The sequence below is a fragment of the Zasmidium cellare genome (genome assembly GCF_010093935.1).
Source record: "Zasmidium cellare ATCC 36951 unplaced genomic scaffold M409scaffold_16, whole genome shotgun sequence".
NCBI lineage: Eukaryota > Fungi > Ascomycota > Dothideomycetes > Mycosphaerellales > Mycosphaerellaceae > Zasmidium > Zasmidium cellare.
The window spans coordinates 540,770-556,148 of record NW_022986960.1 but is presented as its reverse complement, the minus strand read 5'-3'; the positions used below and the strand labels follow the sequence as shown (position 1 = coordinate 556,148).

The 15,379-nt window shown below is 54.4% G+C and overlaps 5 protein-coding genes across 5 annotated transcripts; 2 read left to right on the top strand and 3 right to left on the bottom strand.

Moving 5' to 3' along the window:
- Positions 1-20: 20 nt before the first annotated feature.
- On the top strand, positions 21-1,894 carry M409DRAFT_54422 (uncharacterized protein; the record flags this gene model as incomplete). Its single annotated transcript, XM_033812707.1, has 2 exons — positions 21-1,418; positions 1,475-1,894. 2 exons carry the CDS (start codon positions 21-23, stop codon positions 1,892-1,894), a joined length of 1,818 nt encoding a protein of 605 aa, XP_033668125.1.
- Positions 1,895-2,580: 686 nt separating this feature from the next.
- On the bottom strand, positions 2,581-6,095 carry M409DRAFT_22663 (uncharacterized protein; the record flags this gene model as incomplete). The annotated part of the gene is made up of 2 exons (XM_033806438.1): positions 2,581-5,692; positions 5,746-6,095. 2 exons carry the CDS (start codon positions 6,093-6,095, stop codon positions 2,581-2,583), a joined length of 3,462 nt encoding a protein of 1,153 aa, XP_033668124.1.
- A 1,330-nt stretch (positions 6,096-7,425) lies between these two features.
- Positions 7,426-8,367, bottom strand: M409DRAFT_22662 (uncharacterized protein; the record flags this gene model as incomplete). Its single annotated transcript, XM_033806437.1, has 1 exon — positions 7,426-8,367. One exon carries the CDS (start codon positions 8,365-8,367, stop codon positions 7,426-7,428), a length of 942 nt encoding a protein of 313 aa, XP_033668123.1.
- A 467-nt stretch (positions 8,368-8,834) lies between these two features.
- M409DRAFT_22661 (uncharacterized protein) lies at positions 8,835-10,236 on the top strand (the record flags this gene model as incomplete). Its single annotated transcript, XM_033806436.1, has 2 exons — positions 8,835-9,931; positions 9,981-10,236. The coding sequence occupies 2 exons, from the start codon at positions 8,835-8,837 to the stop codon at positions 10,234-10,236; spliced, it is 1,353 nt and encodes a 450-aa protein (XP_033668122.1).
- Positions 10,237-13,595: 3,359 nt separating this feature from the next.
- M409DRAFT_22660 (GMC oxidoreductase) lies at positions 13,596-15,224 on the bottom strand (the record flags this gene model as incomplete). Its single annotated transcript, XM_033806435.1, has 1 exon — positions 13,596-15,224. One exon carries the CDS (start codon positions 15,222-15,224, stop codon positions 13,596-13,598), a length of 1,629 nt encoding a protein of 542 aa, XP_033668121.1.
- Between the last annotated feature and the right edge of the window lie 155 nt (positions 15,225-15,379).

Below are 15,379 nucleotides of genomic sequence, written 5' to 3'. Positions count from 1 at the left end.
CCGCCTGAGACCGCAAGACCATGCCCTGCTTCAAAGGCCTTGCGGTCAGCATCCACACTCCTGACGGGCCCATTCCTGAGCACTCGGTCCAGAAGCAGTCGCGCCAGTCGCGCATATCCACCTACATACCCGTTCCTCCAGCCAAGGTCCCAGCTGGCTCCACCACGGGCATACCGGAGCAGTCCACCTTCGCCATATCCATCACTTTACTCACGCCCGGCCTGAGCGTCCCGTACTCCACACCAAAACCCACAGCAGACGACCCATACCCGCACCCACGCGCGGTGGGCGGTCTCCCTGGCTATTCGAGCGAGCGGGGTCAGACTGGCCCCTCTGTACCACCCTACATTCCTCGAACCACCAACCCAAATGAAACCATAGCAGCATACATCTACTTCGATGGCCGAGCAAAGGAGGAAGTCGCAACGCTGTTACGGCGAGGTGAAGAGACATGGGTCAACTCTCGGTGGGTGAGCGTACAAGGCGGCGGTCTGGCTGAGCGCGAGTTTCTCTTCAGAGAAGTCGGCTTGGAGCGGTGGCTGAATGGCCTAGATTTGGAGGGCAGCAACAAAGAGAAGCAACAGCGGATAGAGCGGCGACAGAGACGTCTCGAGAAGAAGCAGCGCATCAAGAAGGAGGAGATGGACAGTGACGATGAGAAAGAGCATACCAGATTCAAGCGTGTGGACAGGAATGGTGTCCTGCGGTACGGTGGAGAAGGCAGCTCTCCAGTTGAGGACATAGCCGACGACAGTGGCCTCCTATCGTCTGCTTCGGACTCTGAAGACGAGCCACCGCAACCAGAGGCTGCTGGTCAAATAAAGGTCGCTCTGTTCCGCGTCCTGGCTAGCGGCGAGATCAAGAGAGGAGAGTACTCGCCTCAGTTTGACGCACAAGACGATGACGACGGAATGGAGAACGGCAATGGTGACGGCGGCGATGGCGACATCGACCACACCACGAGCTTCGCGAAACCCAAGAGTTTAGATCCCAAGACGATCAGCACGCAAACCGTGACAGGTTTAGATCCACCAGAATCTCCTTACGCTGTTTTCACATTCTTCTACCGCGGGGAGAAGCAACTACGGAAAATGGGCATACTCGAGCCAGACAAGCAGAAGACGCCTATTGCAGCCAAGCGGAAGTCGAGTGGGCCGGACTTCTCCAAGTTTGGGCCATTGAAGTCGACAGGTACTGTTGGTTTCTCTGGCTATCGAGACCCCTCGAACGCCAAGCGCAAGAACAAGGGAGAGGACAAGGATGCAGATGCTATGGACAGTGATGCCGATGATGAAGACGAGGAGCGGTTACCTCAGGGATCAGATGTGGACATCAAGCATGAGAACGGTAACAGCCTTCTGTCACCAGAAGACGCCAAGCGCACCGGCGAGCTCTCAGAGGGTGTGCAGAAGATCAAGGTGAGTTTCAACAACAATGCATGCGAAGCGAGCGAGCTTACTAACAATCCCTTTAGCTCAAGCGACAGCATTCTGCAGACCCCGTCGGCGACGCCGCCGCCACTCGAAAGTCACCACATCTCAAGTCTGAGGAGACAGACATCGGCACTCCACAATCGGTCAACTCCACCAGCGCGAATGCAGGCACTCCACCCGATAGCCTGTCACCCGCCCAGATCGACGCCGGCGATGTTGTCAGCAGTCCATTCAAGCGCCACAGATCAAGCATGCCAGGTCTCGCCGGCGGCGTCTTTGGCTCCAACACCAACGACGCTTTCCTACCATCCACCTCATTCTCCAACACGATCAAAGCAGAAGACGCATCCCAACAGCGAGCGGCATCCACGCCAGAGGTCAAGCTCGAGGAGGCCCATCAAGCACCACCACAGCAGACGACGACGATGACGAAGCAGGCGGATTCCGACGAGGAACTCTAGAAGGGAGCTTGCATTTAGCTCTTCAATTTTCTGGGACTGCCACCAATACCCATACGGCAGGAAAAGGGAAAAGGGAGATCATCAGGACGGAAAAGACGACCGACGTAGGTTAACGAAAGATACCATGTGCATTCAAAGAAGAGAAAACGAAAGAGTCTCAGTCACTCGCATGTTTGCTTCAACGATCCTTTTCTCAAACCTTCCACCAGATGAGTTCGTGCCCGTGACCTTTCTGTACCCGTTCTGTGCTTGCGTCGTGACATACACGTACCTTGGTTACGCCTCCTCATGACGCCTCAACCTAGCGCAATCCGCGAAACCTTACCGGATACTGGCCGAGACATGATATTCATACACCAACCCGGATGCTTCCACAGTCAGAGGCTCGAAGACGCGACACATGCAGCAGTTCATCGAACAAAGCAGATTACGCACGGCTAACTAAAAGATACTGCACTTTGGGTATACTCGCGTCTCAACCATCCGCTTCCCATCCCATACTCTCTACACGTGAAAAAAAGAACACTGCCCGTCTCCCTCCCTGTAGACGTGGAACATGCCCCAATTTTTCGGTCTGTGAAACTATGTGCCTTCCAATCTAGTAGACCTCGCGCGAAAACAAAAGCAGAAAGCAAGCAAGGAAAAAGCAAAATCGGTAAGTTTTCGAGGATTTGATGATGTGTGCATCACTCCCAAACAACCCGAAACTCCAACTCGATATCCGCGTCCGGGGGCTGCGACCGCAACTTCTTGATCAGCTTCCTCAGTGCCGGCCGTCCAGACACCTCATCGCGTTTGATCCGCGGCATGATGCCTTCGCCCTGCAAAGGAGTGAGGGCCTTGATTCGGATTTCTTTGATGCGGTTGCCGTTGCCGTGGACGCCTTGTAACTCATCGGGCATCTGCGCCTCGATGAGGGAAAAGAACTCTCCAGCTGTCTTGCAGTGCAGACAAGCCTCTCCGGTCAAGTAATCGGCGTAGTCGAGGTTGCGAGCCCAGTTGATTTCGATGGAGACGTCTTCGAGGGAGTTTGTTGCGGTGGCGCCTGGGGTGGGAGACATGCTCATGGCGTGGGCGGGGTGTTGAGGAGTTTGGACTTCCGGCTCGCTTTGCATCGAGGAACTGCGGATGGGCATGTTGTGGCGTTGGTGTTGCTCTTTCTCGTTGTGGGCGGGACTGGGCCTCACGGCGAAGACGTCTTGTTGCCCGATGAGGGCTCGTCCTGGGCCGGCTGGTGCGGACATCACGCCGTGCTGTGGATGCTGGTGTTGGGGGTGATGGGGCGGTCCATTTGGTGGCTGACCGGGCACGTTTTGGAGACGGCCGAAGGGGCCGTGTGCGTGTTGAGGACCGAAGTTGCCCGTAGGATGGGGATGGACGTTTTGATGTGGGTGAGGGTGTGGCTGCTGTAGTGGTTGTGACGGCAGGTGAGGTGGTGGCGGTCTCTGTTGATGTGGTTGTGTCGGAGGATGAAGCGGGGGTTTGGGAAGGTCGGCAGGTGCTTGAGGAGCAGCCGGTCTGAATGCACCAGTACCAGGCGGAAGCGGTTGGCGTCCAGAGTTCGAATCGACAGAGTGAAGGGGAGTTTCCGTTCTTCTGCTGCTCTCACTCGTCGGTGGGCTTCGAACGATAGAGTACCGTGGCTCAGCAGCATGCGCCGGCGGTGGTGGTTGCTGCTGCTGTGGGCGGGCAAACTGGTTGCTGTCGAATGCATTGAAGGGATTGCCATGACCAGGCGTGACTCTCGGTGACGGTAAGGGGGCACCTCGTGGTGGTTCAGCAGTTGGAGGCCGCTCTTTGTGGTCCTGGGAAGGACTGCGCTCACTCTCACGATCGGCTGCTTCCAGACGTGCCTCCAATCGCGTGAGCAGCATCTCCAAGTCCGTCCTGCTCTGTGGATGATCTCTGAGAATATCTCTCATGATCTTGAGCTCTCTACGTCGAGGATCTGGCTTCTTATGCAGGACTTGCTTCACTGTGGGGCAAGCCGCAAGATCACCCAGAATTCGATCAACGTCTTCAGGACGGGTATTCCGCCTTGAAGGTGCAGGTGCGCCAAGACGAGGTGATGGCCCGCTGGATTTTGGCGGACCATTCGATGGGAGGACATGCTGAGGTGGGAATTTTGGTATAGCAGCACTAGGCGGGCCGGCGATGTGAGGTGCATTCGGTGGTTGAATGGCTGAGGCAAGTGCGGTAGCGATGCTGCCGCCATTCGGTCCATCTTCTCGTCTCCCATAGACATGAGCGATGAAGACATCAAAGTTGGCCTGCGCATCGGCTGAGTGAGCCAGGATCCTCTTCATGTCCTCAAGCTGTGGCCGACTGAGATTGGGCGTCTTCCGCAGCACTTCCCGGGCAGTTGGACATTCGAGCAGAGGACCTAGAACTTCCTCCACAAGCGAGATTTGCGAACGGTGTGCAGCATGCGGATCCTGCGTCGGTGCGGGTTGGCTTTCTCGGCGTTGTTGGCCCGGTTGGTGCTGCGTGTGATGCCAGTCAAGTCGAGGACTATTTGCATTGGGAGCTGCAGTGGTCTGTGGCATGGGTCTGGCAGCTCCACCGACCGCGTCCGGTTCACGTTCGTGTGGACGCCCGCTACCAAATCCGTCTTGCGAGAGCGATGGCGAAGTTGTTGAGAGCGGTCCTGTGTGATGCGTGTGCAATCCATTCGCAGGGGTTAACGGAGATTGGCTGGAAGTATTCGTGAAGCCCGGTCGCCACTTCACTTCAGGCATCGTGGAGAGGTCTTTCCGTGCAGGACCGGTCAGGGCAGGTGGTGGAGGCTTGGGCGTTTCATTCTCGCGGTGACCAGTCACAGGCCTCGATGGTGGAGCACTTTCAGAGCCTGGGCGATCGCTCTCTGGACGACTAGTCCCATTGGAGACGGGTAAGTCGGCGGGTTGATTGTCGACTGGAGACTTCTGTTCGCGAGCGTCTTGAGATCCACTCTCAGGTACGCGTTCAGGCGCTGGTTTGCTGGGCGGCGTGTTGGATCGTGGATCTCGTTTCACAACAATGTTCTCATTGTCAGCGGCAAACTCGTCGGTGGGAGTCGGCGGTGCACTAGACAGGGAGCCGCCATTTGAGGCGGGATGCTCCTCGCCGGCGTTCGACATGATCGTATCGTCTTGCGGCGGAGGCGTCTCTTCTTCTGGTGACGTGGGGACGGACTCGGCGATTCTTTCACCATCCGCAAGTCGCGCGAGGTGATGAGGGGAGACCTTGAGGGGAATTATTTGGGACCATCTTGGTTTTTTCGCCTTTCGATCGCCACTGACCTTCTTGGGAAGCAAATCTTCTTCGTTGGGCTGAGGACGCTTCCGTTTGGGTCTCATTGACCGATCAGGCCGATCTGAAGTCGCAGTTTCGGAAGGAGTTGGTTCTTGGGTGTATTCCTTGGGAGCCATGTTGGCTGGCGTCCATGAAATAGCTGAAGTACTTGAAGGAGGCGCGGGCTCGGTCGTCTTGATAGTTGGGCCGCTTCCAGCGTCTGTACTGGGCATTCCGTAGTCCTGAAAGACTCGGAAAGAGAATTCGCCAGGATTGAACTGTGCTTCTCGCGCTTCGTAGGTATTTTCGTGGTACGAACTGATGGGCTGTGGTGGCGCTGATTCTGCATCGACCATCTCAGAATCGCTTTCTGCGCCAAGACCAGGCTCAGCCTTTCGAGGCGTCTCCCCTGCAGAGTCGAGATAATCCAAACTCTGGCGCTGAGACGTGCGAGCGCGTTGGAGCTGATTGCTGTGGTAATTGCAGCATTTCTCGACCACCAGGTTGTAGAAAAGAGCTCGGAGGCTTTGCGCGCTGTTAGCGAGTGACTGGAAGCGGGCTGTGGCGTCACGACTTACGTTTCGCGGTCTTCCTCGTCACTGTAGCAGAGACGCCGTGGATAACGGCCCTCAAACTTGTACGGATCGGGGTCTTCAAGCCATTCTGGCTGCTGATGGTTCTCGTCTGGCCATATCACTGGCGCATACTCCTCAAATAGGTCGTTTACTTCCTGGCGGAGTGGCTCCGATTGCCGTATCTCGGAGGTCGTCAGATCCACGTATTCTTTGGCAATTTTCTTCATGCCATTGACGATCGCCTGGATGGGAGGAGAGTCCTTATTCGATTGACGTGAGATCCCACGGTTACTGCGAAGCCCGAGCGATCTTTCGAGGCCGACGAGGTCCCTCTCAAAACGTGTGCCTTTCATTGTGTTGCCGGCCGGCCGGTGGCGAAGTCTGTGGAGGCGGCGCGGTTATGAGTGGGCAGGCATAGGGGCGACGACAGCGTGTATTGCAGTCGATATGACGCGGACTTATTGCCTGGCACGCATAGAGTCGGTAGTGAAGTGAAGGCGGAAGTGAAGGCGGAAAGGGAGTGAGGTGTTGTGGTTGGAAAGTTGGGGATATGTTAGTATGTCGGGCGTGGTGAAAGAGGAAAGAACGCGAGAAGCGGGAAAGCAGGGTTCTGGTAGACTAAGTGTCATCAAGAGAAGAGGGAAAGGCGCGGCCCATAGGGAATAACATAGGAACGATGTGTGGACAAAAGTCAAGCCGCAGCACTAATTGGCCGATCGCACGCCTTCGCCCTCCTGCTACGAACGAAATTGTGGATACGGTGAGCTCCGCAATTTAACGGTCTCGAAAGGGGGTGTGCCATCTACACGTACCTTATCATTATTATACTTTACTACAAACATTGCTATCCCTTACCAGTCATCGTTCCGACGAAGTTTGCTGCAGGCCAACAAAGCACTGGGCTCTCGCGCTCTCGCAGCATCTTTTTCTCGCCAACTCGGTCTACGTAGGGCTGTCGATAAGAGACGCCGGCAGCACAGTGAGACTGCTCACTCAGACGAGATTGCAACTGGGTCAAGACGCACGGTTGTCCGATCATGCAAATAGCCCCGATCCTAACGCTAACGTACGATCACGTCTTGTCGTACCACCGGCAAAGCCGCGACGACGGAAGGCCAACGCAATCGCTGCGAGGAGCATAACACGTAGTCCCAGACAAAGAGCGGGGTCTGATCGAATGTGGTGAGTAATCGCTACGAGGTCTAGGTCGGTTGCTATGAACGTATTGGGCGTCTGTCGCCTTGTCATACTTTAATGTGGCACAATTCCGACCGCCCAGATCCTAAATCATGCCGCCACTGCCACTCCTTGCTGCACTCTGCTGCATGGGTGAAACGTTGCAACTGCGAAAGCCGTCGGTCCCGGTCTGAGGAATAGTTAGGGCTTCCGCACAAAACATAGCAGAAGCGACGCTCTCTCTTTTCGGTCAATCCGTCCGCTTTGCTGCAAGGATTCAAGGTTCATCAGAGCTTGCTGACGTCCAGGCTATTCCTGTGTCATCCCTGTAAATTCCGATCAAACGAGCTCGCTCGTCAAATGTAATAATTTGCGAGACCGAGGGTGTGATAACAGGGCTTGCCGCGGGTTCCAGGCTTACTGTCGACAAGCGAACAGTTTCTGTACGCGCGACAGTATTGCAATATCGCAACACAAATCGAAGTCGAATAAACGGCTGAAGTTGACTCATCCTCTGGACTTTGATGGCATGCTGAAGCCGCGAGTCATGAAGTCGCTATTCTTTTCGTAAGGCTTGCTTGAGTCTCTTCTCGAGAACAGACTGCGAACATTGTCGTTTTCCAGTCTTCGCTTCTTCGCCTGTTCTTGTTCTTGCAAGACTTTTGCGGTCAATGATGCGGTAGATGCGTTGTTGATCCTGTTCGAGCCGTCTGACTCTGCCGCATACTTCACTGCTGGTGATTCGCCGGCGCGGTCTTTCTTGTTGGACGCAGTCTTCACATCCTTTGTACCGTTGGTGGCCTCCTCAGCCACTTCATCCTTCTTCTTGCGCTTCTTCCCGCCAGAAGCTTTCTTGAGGGAATGCGACAGACCTTTCTCTTGAAGTGTCTTGGCGCGGAGTGAAAGGCGCGCAAGATCCGTAGGTGACAATGAAAGTATAGGAATTATGTCATTCGACGCGTACTCCGTATCACAAGTCAGACACTTCTCGCCTGATACCTCCTTGATCGCGCTGCCTGAGAATGCATGACCACAAGGCACTAGATATACAGCCTTTGACCCCGGCCCAAGCTTGTCGCCGGTGATGGGGCACTTCCATGTGACATGCTTCGCTGAGCCGTTTGCCTGCTTGGCCGCCTCTTCGTTTACTTCGAACTTGACTTCCACCACATCTTTCAGGCTCTTCACTGCGCCTTGGGTGATGCTCTCGGCATCCTCCTTTCGTGCGCCTTCGACGAGGAACTCGAGAATGGTTGCCTTGTTATAAAGCTTCCCATTCCCATCGGAGACAACAGGTTGCGACAGAGGCTCGCGCGAGATAGGGTCGGTAGTCCAGTAATATTCTTGCTGTTCGTGCTGCGATTCTTTGACCTCGGAGGCGGTGGGGTTGCGCGCGGCTTCTTTGACCAGCTCACGGCGCGTCGGTATGCTGCCGCCGTCGTTGCCCATACTTACGCGCGACGCGGTGCTGCAGCAGAAGAGAGTTGATTGAAGAGAGTTGCGATGTGCATATTCCGAGCATCGCAAACGATCGCGTAAGGCGCGTTAGTCCGGGGGCCGGGTTGGAGCCGTCTTGGCGTCGAAGAAGGAACGCAACGTGAAAGCCACTCAGCCGAAAGCTTGCCTCGGCGAACAAAGTGCTCGGAATCCGCGTTATCAACCCATTTTGCGTCGCGACATGTGTTCACTTATTATAGCACGAGTTCGTCTCAATTGAAGCAGCGATTCTGTTCTGTTTTGGCAGCTGATGAATGGCGACGCGTTCACGTGCCTGACTCACTCTCGGGAGTGCCAAGAAGTAAAGCAACTTCCGTTTTCGGAGTCAGCTCATGGTGGCATTGATAACACACGACACCACCAGCGTGGCCCTAGCCAAAGACGCATCGGCGGCTATGGAACATGTTGCACGACCGAAGATGTCCAAGAGGCGGCGACTGTCCAGCTCGGCTGATATGCAGCAAGCCATAGCCCAGCCAGGGTCTATCAAAATCAACGTTGCGGGAGCCTACATCATTGATCATGAGGACGAGGACGCTTCGCCAGACCGGTCACCAACAAGCAGCTCTGAGGGCGGCGAAGAGCATTCATATCAGCATCACAAGCGTGACATACGACTGCCGAATCACACCTCAGTCGTCAGCCATGTGGCGGCAGATATTGGTGGCTCTCTCGCAAAGGTGGTTTACTTCACCCGTGAGAGTCGGGAAACAGAGTCTGGCGGTAGGCTCAGCTTTCTTTCTTTTGAGACCGACAAGATTGATGATTGCATCGAGTATCTCCGGCAATTGCAGGTTAAGCACCAGCAGACCAACGGGATGGATCGATCCACAAAACTCAGCATCATGGCCACTGGCGGAGGAGCCTTCAAATTTTACGACCGAATCAGGGAGCGACTTAGAGTGGAGGTAGAGCGAGAGGATGAGATGGAATGTCTTATCAAGGGCCTGGACTTTTTCATCACGCAAATTCCCAACGAGGTCTTTACATACAACGACAGCGACGAAGAAAATCCAGTCGCCTTTCAGGAGCCTCGGGAGGATTTATACCCTTATTTGCTTGTGAACATTGGCAGCGGTGTGTCCATGATCAAGGTGTCTGGGCCATCTCAATACCAGCGTATCGGCGGTACTTCTCTGGGTGGCGGTACTCTCTGGGGGCTCCTTTCACTACTCACAGGAGCTCGAAACTTCGACGACATGCTGGACATGGCAGATAAAGGAGACAACAGTGCTGTGGACTTGCTTGTCGGTGATATCTATGGCGAGGGCATGGGCTACGAGAAGATCGGTCTAAGTGAAAGAACGATTGCTAGCAGCTTTGGCAAGGTGCTGAAGAGGAAGCGGGAGGCAGAGCGGGAGGCTGAAGATGGTAATCTCAGCAATGGCGACCACACTCGGTCAAAATTCACTCCGCAGACTCACGACATGGACGAAAACGATGGGAGCGGTTTGGTTGGTGATGGTAGGATGTTCAAGCCAGAGGATATATCGCGGAGTCTGCTTTATGCCATCAGGTAAGTCGTACACTCAGTCCTTGTTCGAACTGAAGCTAACACATACTAGTAACAACATCGGCCAGATCTCGTTCCTGCAGTCAGAAAGGCATGATTTGAAGAGGATCTACTTTGGTGGGTCTTTCATTCGAGGACACCAGCAGACGATCCACACGCTTTCGTTCGCCATCAAGTTCTGGAGCAAAGGGACGAAGCAGGCTTTCTTTTTGCGCCATGAAGGCTACTTAGGGGCTGTAGGGGCATTTGTTAAACGCAAGCCTGCCAACTGGGGCAGAGCTAGAAGTGTAGAGCCCGGAGAACAATGAGAAGTCTTTCGTCCGCCGAGAGCCTTCTTCCAATGTGCCATGGGCCACCGCAGTAGTCACGTGAAGATCGATTAGTTCTCCGTAAATGTGGAGTGAAGTGAAGCTAATGACTTGTTACGTGAGTGCACGTGCATCGAAGTTTTCAGAGTGGTGTGAGGACTCGAGCACACGCTTACACTTCAGACGATGGCGATGTGCTCATGATCGGGATGCAGCTGCAGTACCCTCCTCGATCCGGTCAAAACTGTAGCGTATGCAATTGCCCTCTCTCCGACTTCTAAGAAGCGACTGCGCTGCTAATTGCACCCCATGCTGTTTTGACGGCTTGGGAGTAATGGGGATGAAAAGTCCACTTTGACTGGAACACCGAGGGTAAATGTATTATGTGCCATGGCAACACGGATCTTAGATCGTGCTCAAGAAAGCTTGCAATGGCATTATCTTCTTGTGCCTGCGCCGGACGCGTAGAACGAGCGTGAAGGACGCCGAGCAAAAAACACAACCAATGCGGGTGTATCTTATCTCTCGCCCCTCAAAGACATACGCGTATAGCTGAAGGCTTTTCGCGGGCTTAGACCTAAGCACAACAGCAGAGAGCCAGCCCGACCACTTGCCGACCATGACAGCCGTTTCACGCACCTGGTCGACGTGATGAATAAGGCCTCTTACCAGCCCTGTACAGTCGCGTCTTCGAGGCTGAGTCTGAAGCGCGTGTACGCGAAGTTAACTGGGTTCCACTTCGAGTGAGTGAGTCTCTCCTCCCCCGAGTGCTAGTCAACCGCTATGTAGATGTACATAGTGAGAGATCGACACCTACGACATACTGGTAGTTCGAGAGATTGACGCTGATGGTGAAGGTTCCCGCCGATGAAGACCATGCGTACCAGGATAAGTTCAAGCACGTCTAGCACGCGAGACAACGACGCGATGCAAGAGGCCAACGTGTCACAAGTCTACAGTGCCTTGCAGTTTCGGCTAGCGAGTCTGCACACGGCCTCAGACAGTTCTCATCCTGAGGCTTTTCTCCACCTCCTTGGATGCGCAGCTACCGAGGGTGCCGACTCTCGTCGTTCTTGCTTGAGTTCGACCTTCACAAGAAAACCGCTGGTTCTCGGGGCTGATCCTGACATTATCTCAACATTATGTAGTTCATTGTCCAAGTGAGGTACATAGACGAGCTCGCGCCTGGTACTTCTAGCTGAGCGCCTAGCCATCTCCTGATCTCAGAGGTCGCCAAAGAAGTTGACGACTTCACCTGAAGAAAGCCTGAATCCCCGCTGCTAGGCAAAGGAGTGATCAACTCGCATTTTGCTTGATAGCGTGGTTGCTTTGAAGATCTGAGGGAGCAATTCCAGGGATCACTGACATTCTAGGCTCGATAGATTTACATTGACTTCATCCTCAGGTCATCAACAAAATTGCATGTTGTCAGGGCACCTAATGTTTGACAGCATCGTCGTCTGGCACTGCCAATCAAGTGATGACTAGTAGCCGCCTCGACAGCGACAGCCTGAACGAAGAAGCCATCGATGTTGAAATCGATGACGCTGATGCTTGGGAGACGGTATTGGAGCTGGTCAAGGAGGCAGGACTCATGGCCGTCAAAGGGGCTGTTTTGAGGGCGGATTGAGATCTCAAAGCAAGCGAGAAACGGCGATGCACGTATGGTATATGTTGCTGGACAGTTGATGGATTTTTGTCGAGATTCGGAAATACATTGGTAGTTTGCTGCAGGGCTGTGAGGCTGGCTGAAAGCGAGGGGACCGAAAGCAGCCTAGAAAAGCACATTGCTCACTCAGCTCGAAGACATTTTATGTCTGCTGCATAGCTTACATAGTTGGAAACGTTTGGACCTTCAACATTACCAACGGAAAAACGATGGCTGAATGCATTGGTGGTATCGATCTCTCCCCTCGATTTCCTTCACAGCCATCCTCACAACCCCGCCGCGTTTTGAAGAGGAAGTTTACCCTCGGCGCCCAAGTCGAGCTATGTATCATGCCCGTCGCTCGCAGCCCATCTTGCTAGTCTAAACGTCGATGAGAAGCCTGGTCGCTTCCAACATCATAGAGAGACTCGGGGAAGTCAGTGCCAGGGAATTCCATCTTGAGCGGAGCGACGAATGAGGCGATTGCACAGCGGCCACGCTGACTACGATTGACTCTAGGCCGGGAACGAGGATGCCTTGGAAGTCTTGTTGGAGATGGTCAGGGCGGCCGGATTAGCGGCTGTCAGTAGAACGGTATCGAGGAAGGAGTGAAGAGGGTGTAGGCTGGCTTGGCGGCGGGACAAGGCTGTTTCCTGTGGTGTGTGCAAAACTGTACGTTCTTCTTAGTGCGCAAGTTGATATACACAGCTATAGTAATACACTTTGTGTGTGTGTTTGTTTTGGGGTGTACAACCAACATTTAACTAGGTATCGTATCTGCTCTCTTTCTACAACATGCTCCGCGAAAATCAGAATTGAACGCCGTCCTCTTTGCTCTATTTCCAGACGTTACGCTGTCGTGCTTCTTGAACGCCTTTCCTTGTAATTCAATCTTGCCTCCATTCTGGCGCAAATAGAGAGCACATCGTAGCGCAGCGCAGTTTAGTCGAGCTGATCGCACCGTATCGTATCGTGCCACATCGTACTGCATAGCCTGGACAATGAAGAGGATCGCAGATCGTCTTCGACGGGTCGTCGAGGGATGTGTAGTTGAGCTCTAGCCAAGCGGCGGGCAGTGGTGTGATCGCTGGAAGGAAGATGAGATCTGCAACAAGCCTGCTGGTATGAAAAGAAAGCCAGCATCTCCAGGCCAAGTCGATCGAGGTCTGACCGGTAGGCGTATGCGAGAGACTCAATCCTATGTTGCAATCGACTCATGTGGAAGAGCTAAACGATCGCCTGTAGTATCGAAAGCGTCGGTTGGATCCGTTTGCTTCCTCTGCGTCTTGGGTGAGAGATCTCTTCCGTTCTCCAGTCACAGAAGCAGCGGTCTCTTGAAGGTACTTTGTTTTTGCCTGCGTTGTGAGTAAGCCTGTGCCCATTGGTGAGCTGTGTGAAGTTGACATGGCTAGTTGACAGGCACCAGGACACTGCTCAATCATGCCGTCTTGTTGTGCAAGTTGATATACACAGCTGGTCTAACTCGGGAGTGGTAGTAGGTCTACTGCCAACAGAAATGGGTATCGTAGCTTGCATTCTTTACACATTTCCACATTTCCACAAAATCAGAACGAAACGCCGTGCTCGCTTGCTTCTTTTTCAGACATTGGCCTGCCGTGCTTCTTGAAACGCCTTTCCCCATAAACTCAACAATGCCTCCCGTTCGGCGCAGATGGGCGCATAATGGGCGTATAATGTCGCAATTCATTCCTTACAACCTCGCTCTCTCGAGACCGGTCCATCCCCAGGTCTGAGCAACCATCTCAGCGCAGCGCTCACCAATGGCGAGGACGGTCAACATGGGGTTGACGGACGGCATCTCAGGAAAGACACCGGCATCCGCAATACGGACGTTCTGCAGACCGCGGATCTTGAGCTCGGGGTCGACGACGGCCAAATGGTTCGTCTTGACATCACCCATCTTGGTGGTGCCGGCCGGGTGGTAGACGGTATGCGCCACACGACGGCCGTACTCGCTCAGATCCTCATCGGATTGGATCTTGGGGCCGGGTGCGATTTCACGCTTGATCCAGTCGGAGAAGGGCTTCTGCTGGGCGATTTCGCGAGCAGCCTTGAGACCGGCAACGATGGTGGCGGCATCGTAGCCCTCTGGATCGGAGAAGTAACGAAAGTCGAGGGCGGGCTTCACGCTGGGGTCCGCGCTGGTGAGGTAGAGCTTACCCCTGGAACGAGGACGTGGGATGTTGGGCGTCACGCAGAAGGCGTCCTTGGGGACGTCGTAGCCAAGACGTTCGGTGTTATACACGAATGGGACTTGGTAGCAGTGGGCCATGATGTCGATAATGTCACGATCACCGCCGGCTGCGTTGGGGACTTCTCTTCGGAGGAAGAGGGCGGCGTCGGAGTCCATGACAGTCTGGTTGGCGGGGACGGGCTTGTTCAGCTCCCAGAGGATGATGCTCTCGGGGTGGTCAATCAAGTTCTCGCCTACACCGGGCAGGTCTTTGTGGACTTGGATACCGAGAGACTCGAGGTGTTGCTTTGGGCCGAGACCGGAGAGCATCAACAGGCGAGGGGTGTCTACTGCACCTGCACACAGGATGGTTTCCGCTTTGGCAGTGAGGGTGTGCTTGGTGCCATCTTGCAGCGTCACGTTCACGCCTGTGACTTTAGTGCCGGCAAGATTGATCTTACTCACCCAAGCATTCGTCAGGATGGTCAAGTTCGGCCTCCTCTCCTCGCCTCGCAGGATAGGGTGGATATAAGCGACACTGGCACTGCTCCTGCGGCCGTCGTCCGGGTTGTAAGAGACGGACAAGAAGCCAATTCCTGGGTGAAGAGCTCCCGTGGATCGGATTTCCTTGTTGTAGTCGTGGACAACTGGAACGCCGAGTGCCTTGGAGCCGGTTTCAACCCAGTCCTTGCAAAGCTGGTTCCTGTGTCTCTCGTGCACGGGCTGGACAGTGTTGCGCAGGTTGTCAAGCAGTCGGGTAAAGGTCTTGAATTCCCAACCCTTGCAACCTTGGGCAACCCATCGCTGGCAGTCGTACTCGAATGGTCGGAAGCTGATCAAGGTGTTGTGGCTTGAGCAACCGCCGAGAACCTTGGCGCGGGAGTGTCTGATGTATGAGTTTCCATGTGGCTGCTCGGTGGTGGGGTAGTCGTAGTCCAACTCGCCGCCCAAGAGGTTCAGCCAGTCCTTGAGCAAGAGCACGCGGTCATCCATGAAATCGGAGGGGCCAGCCTCGATGAGCAGGACGCGCTTGTTTGGTAAGTACTCTGACAGGCGGGAGGCGATCACGCAGCCTGCCGTACCTCCTCCCACGATGACAAAATCATAATTGCTGGCGTCGGCCACCGAGATGTGCGTGGTCGTCATGGTGGATGTGTGTGTGATAGATGGTGTGGTCGTCGAAGTCACCTCGCCTGTCCAGTAGCGAGGGAATGTATGTCCAAGAGGTATATGTATGAGTGAGTGTGTGATGATGAGAGGGGAGGATGGGAGAGGGCGGACGGAAGAAGGAAATAAATGTA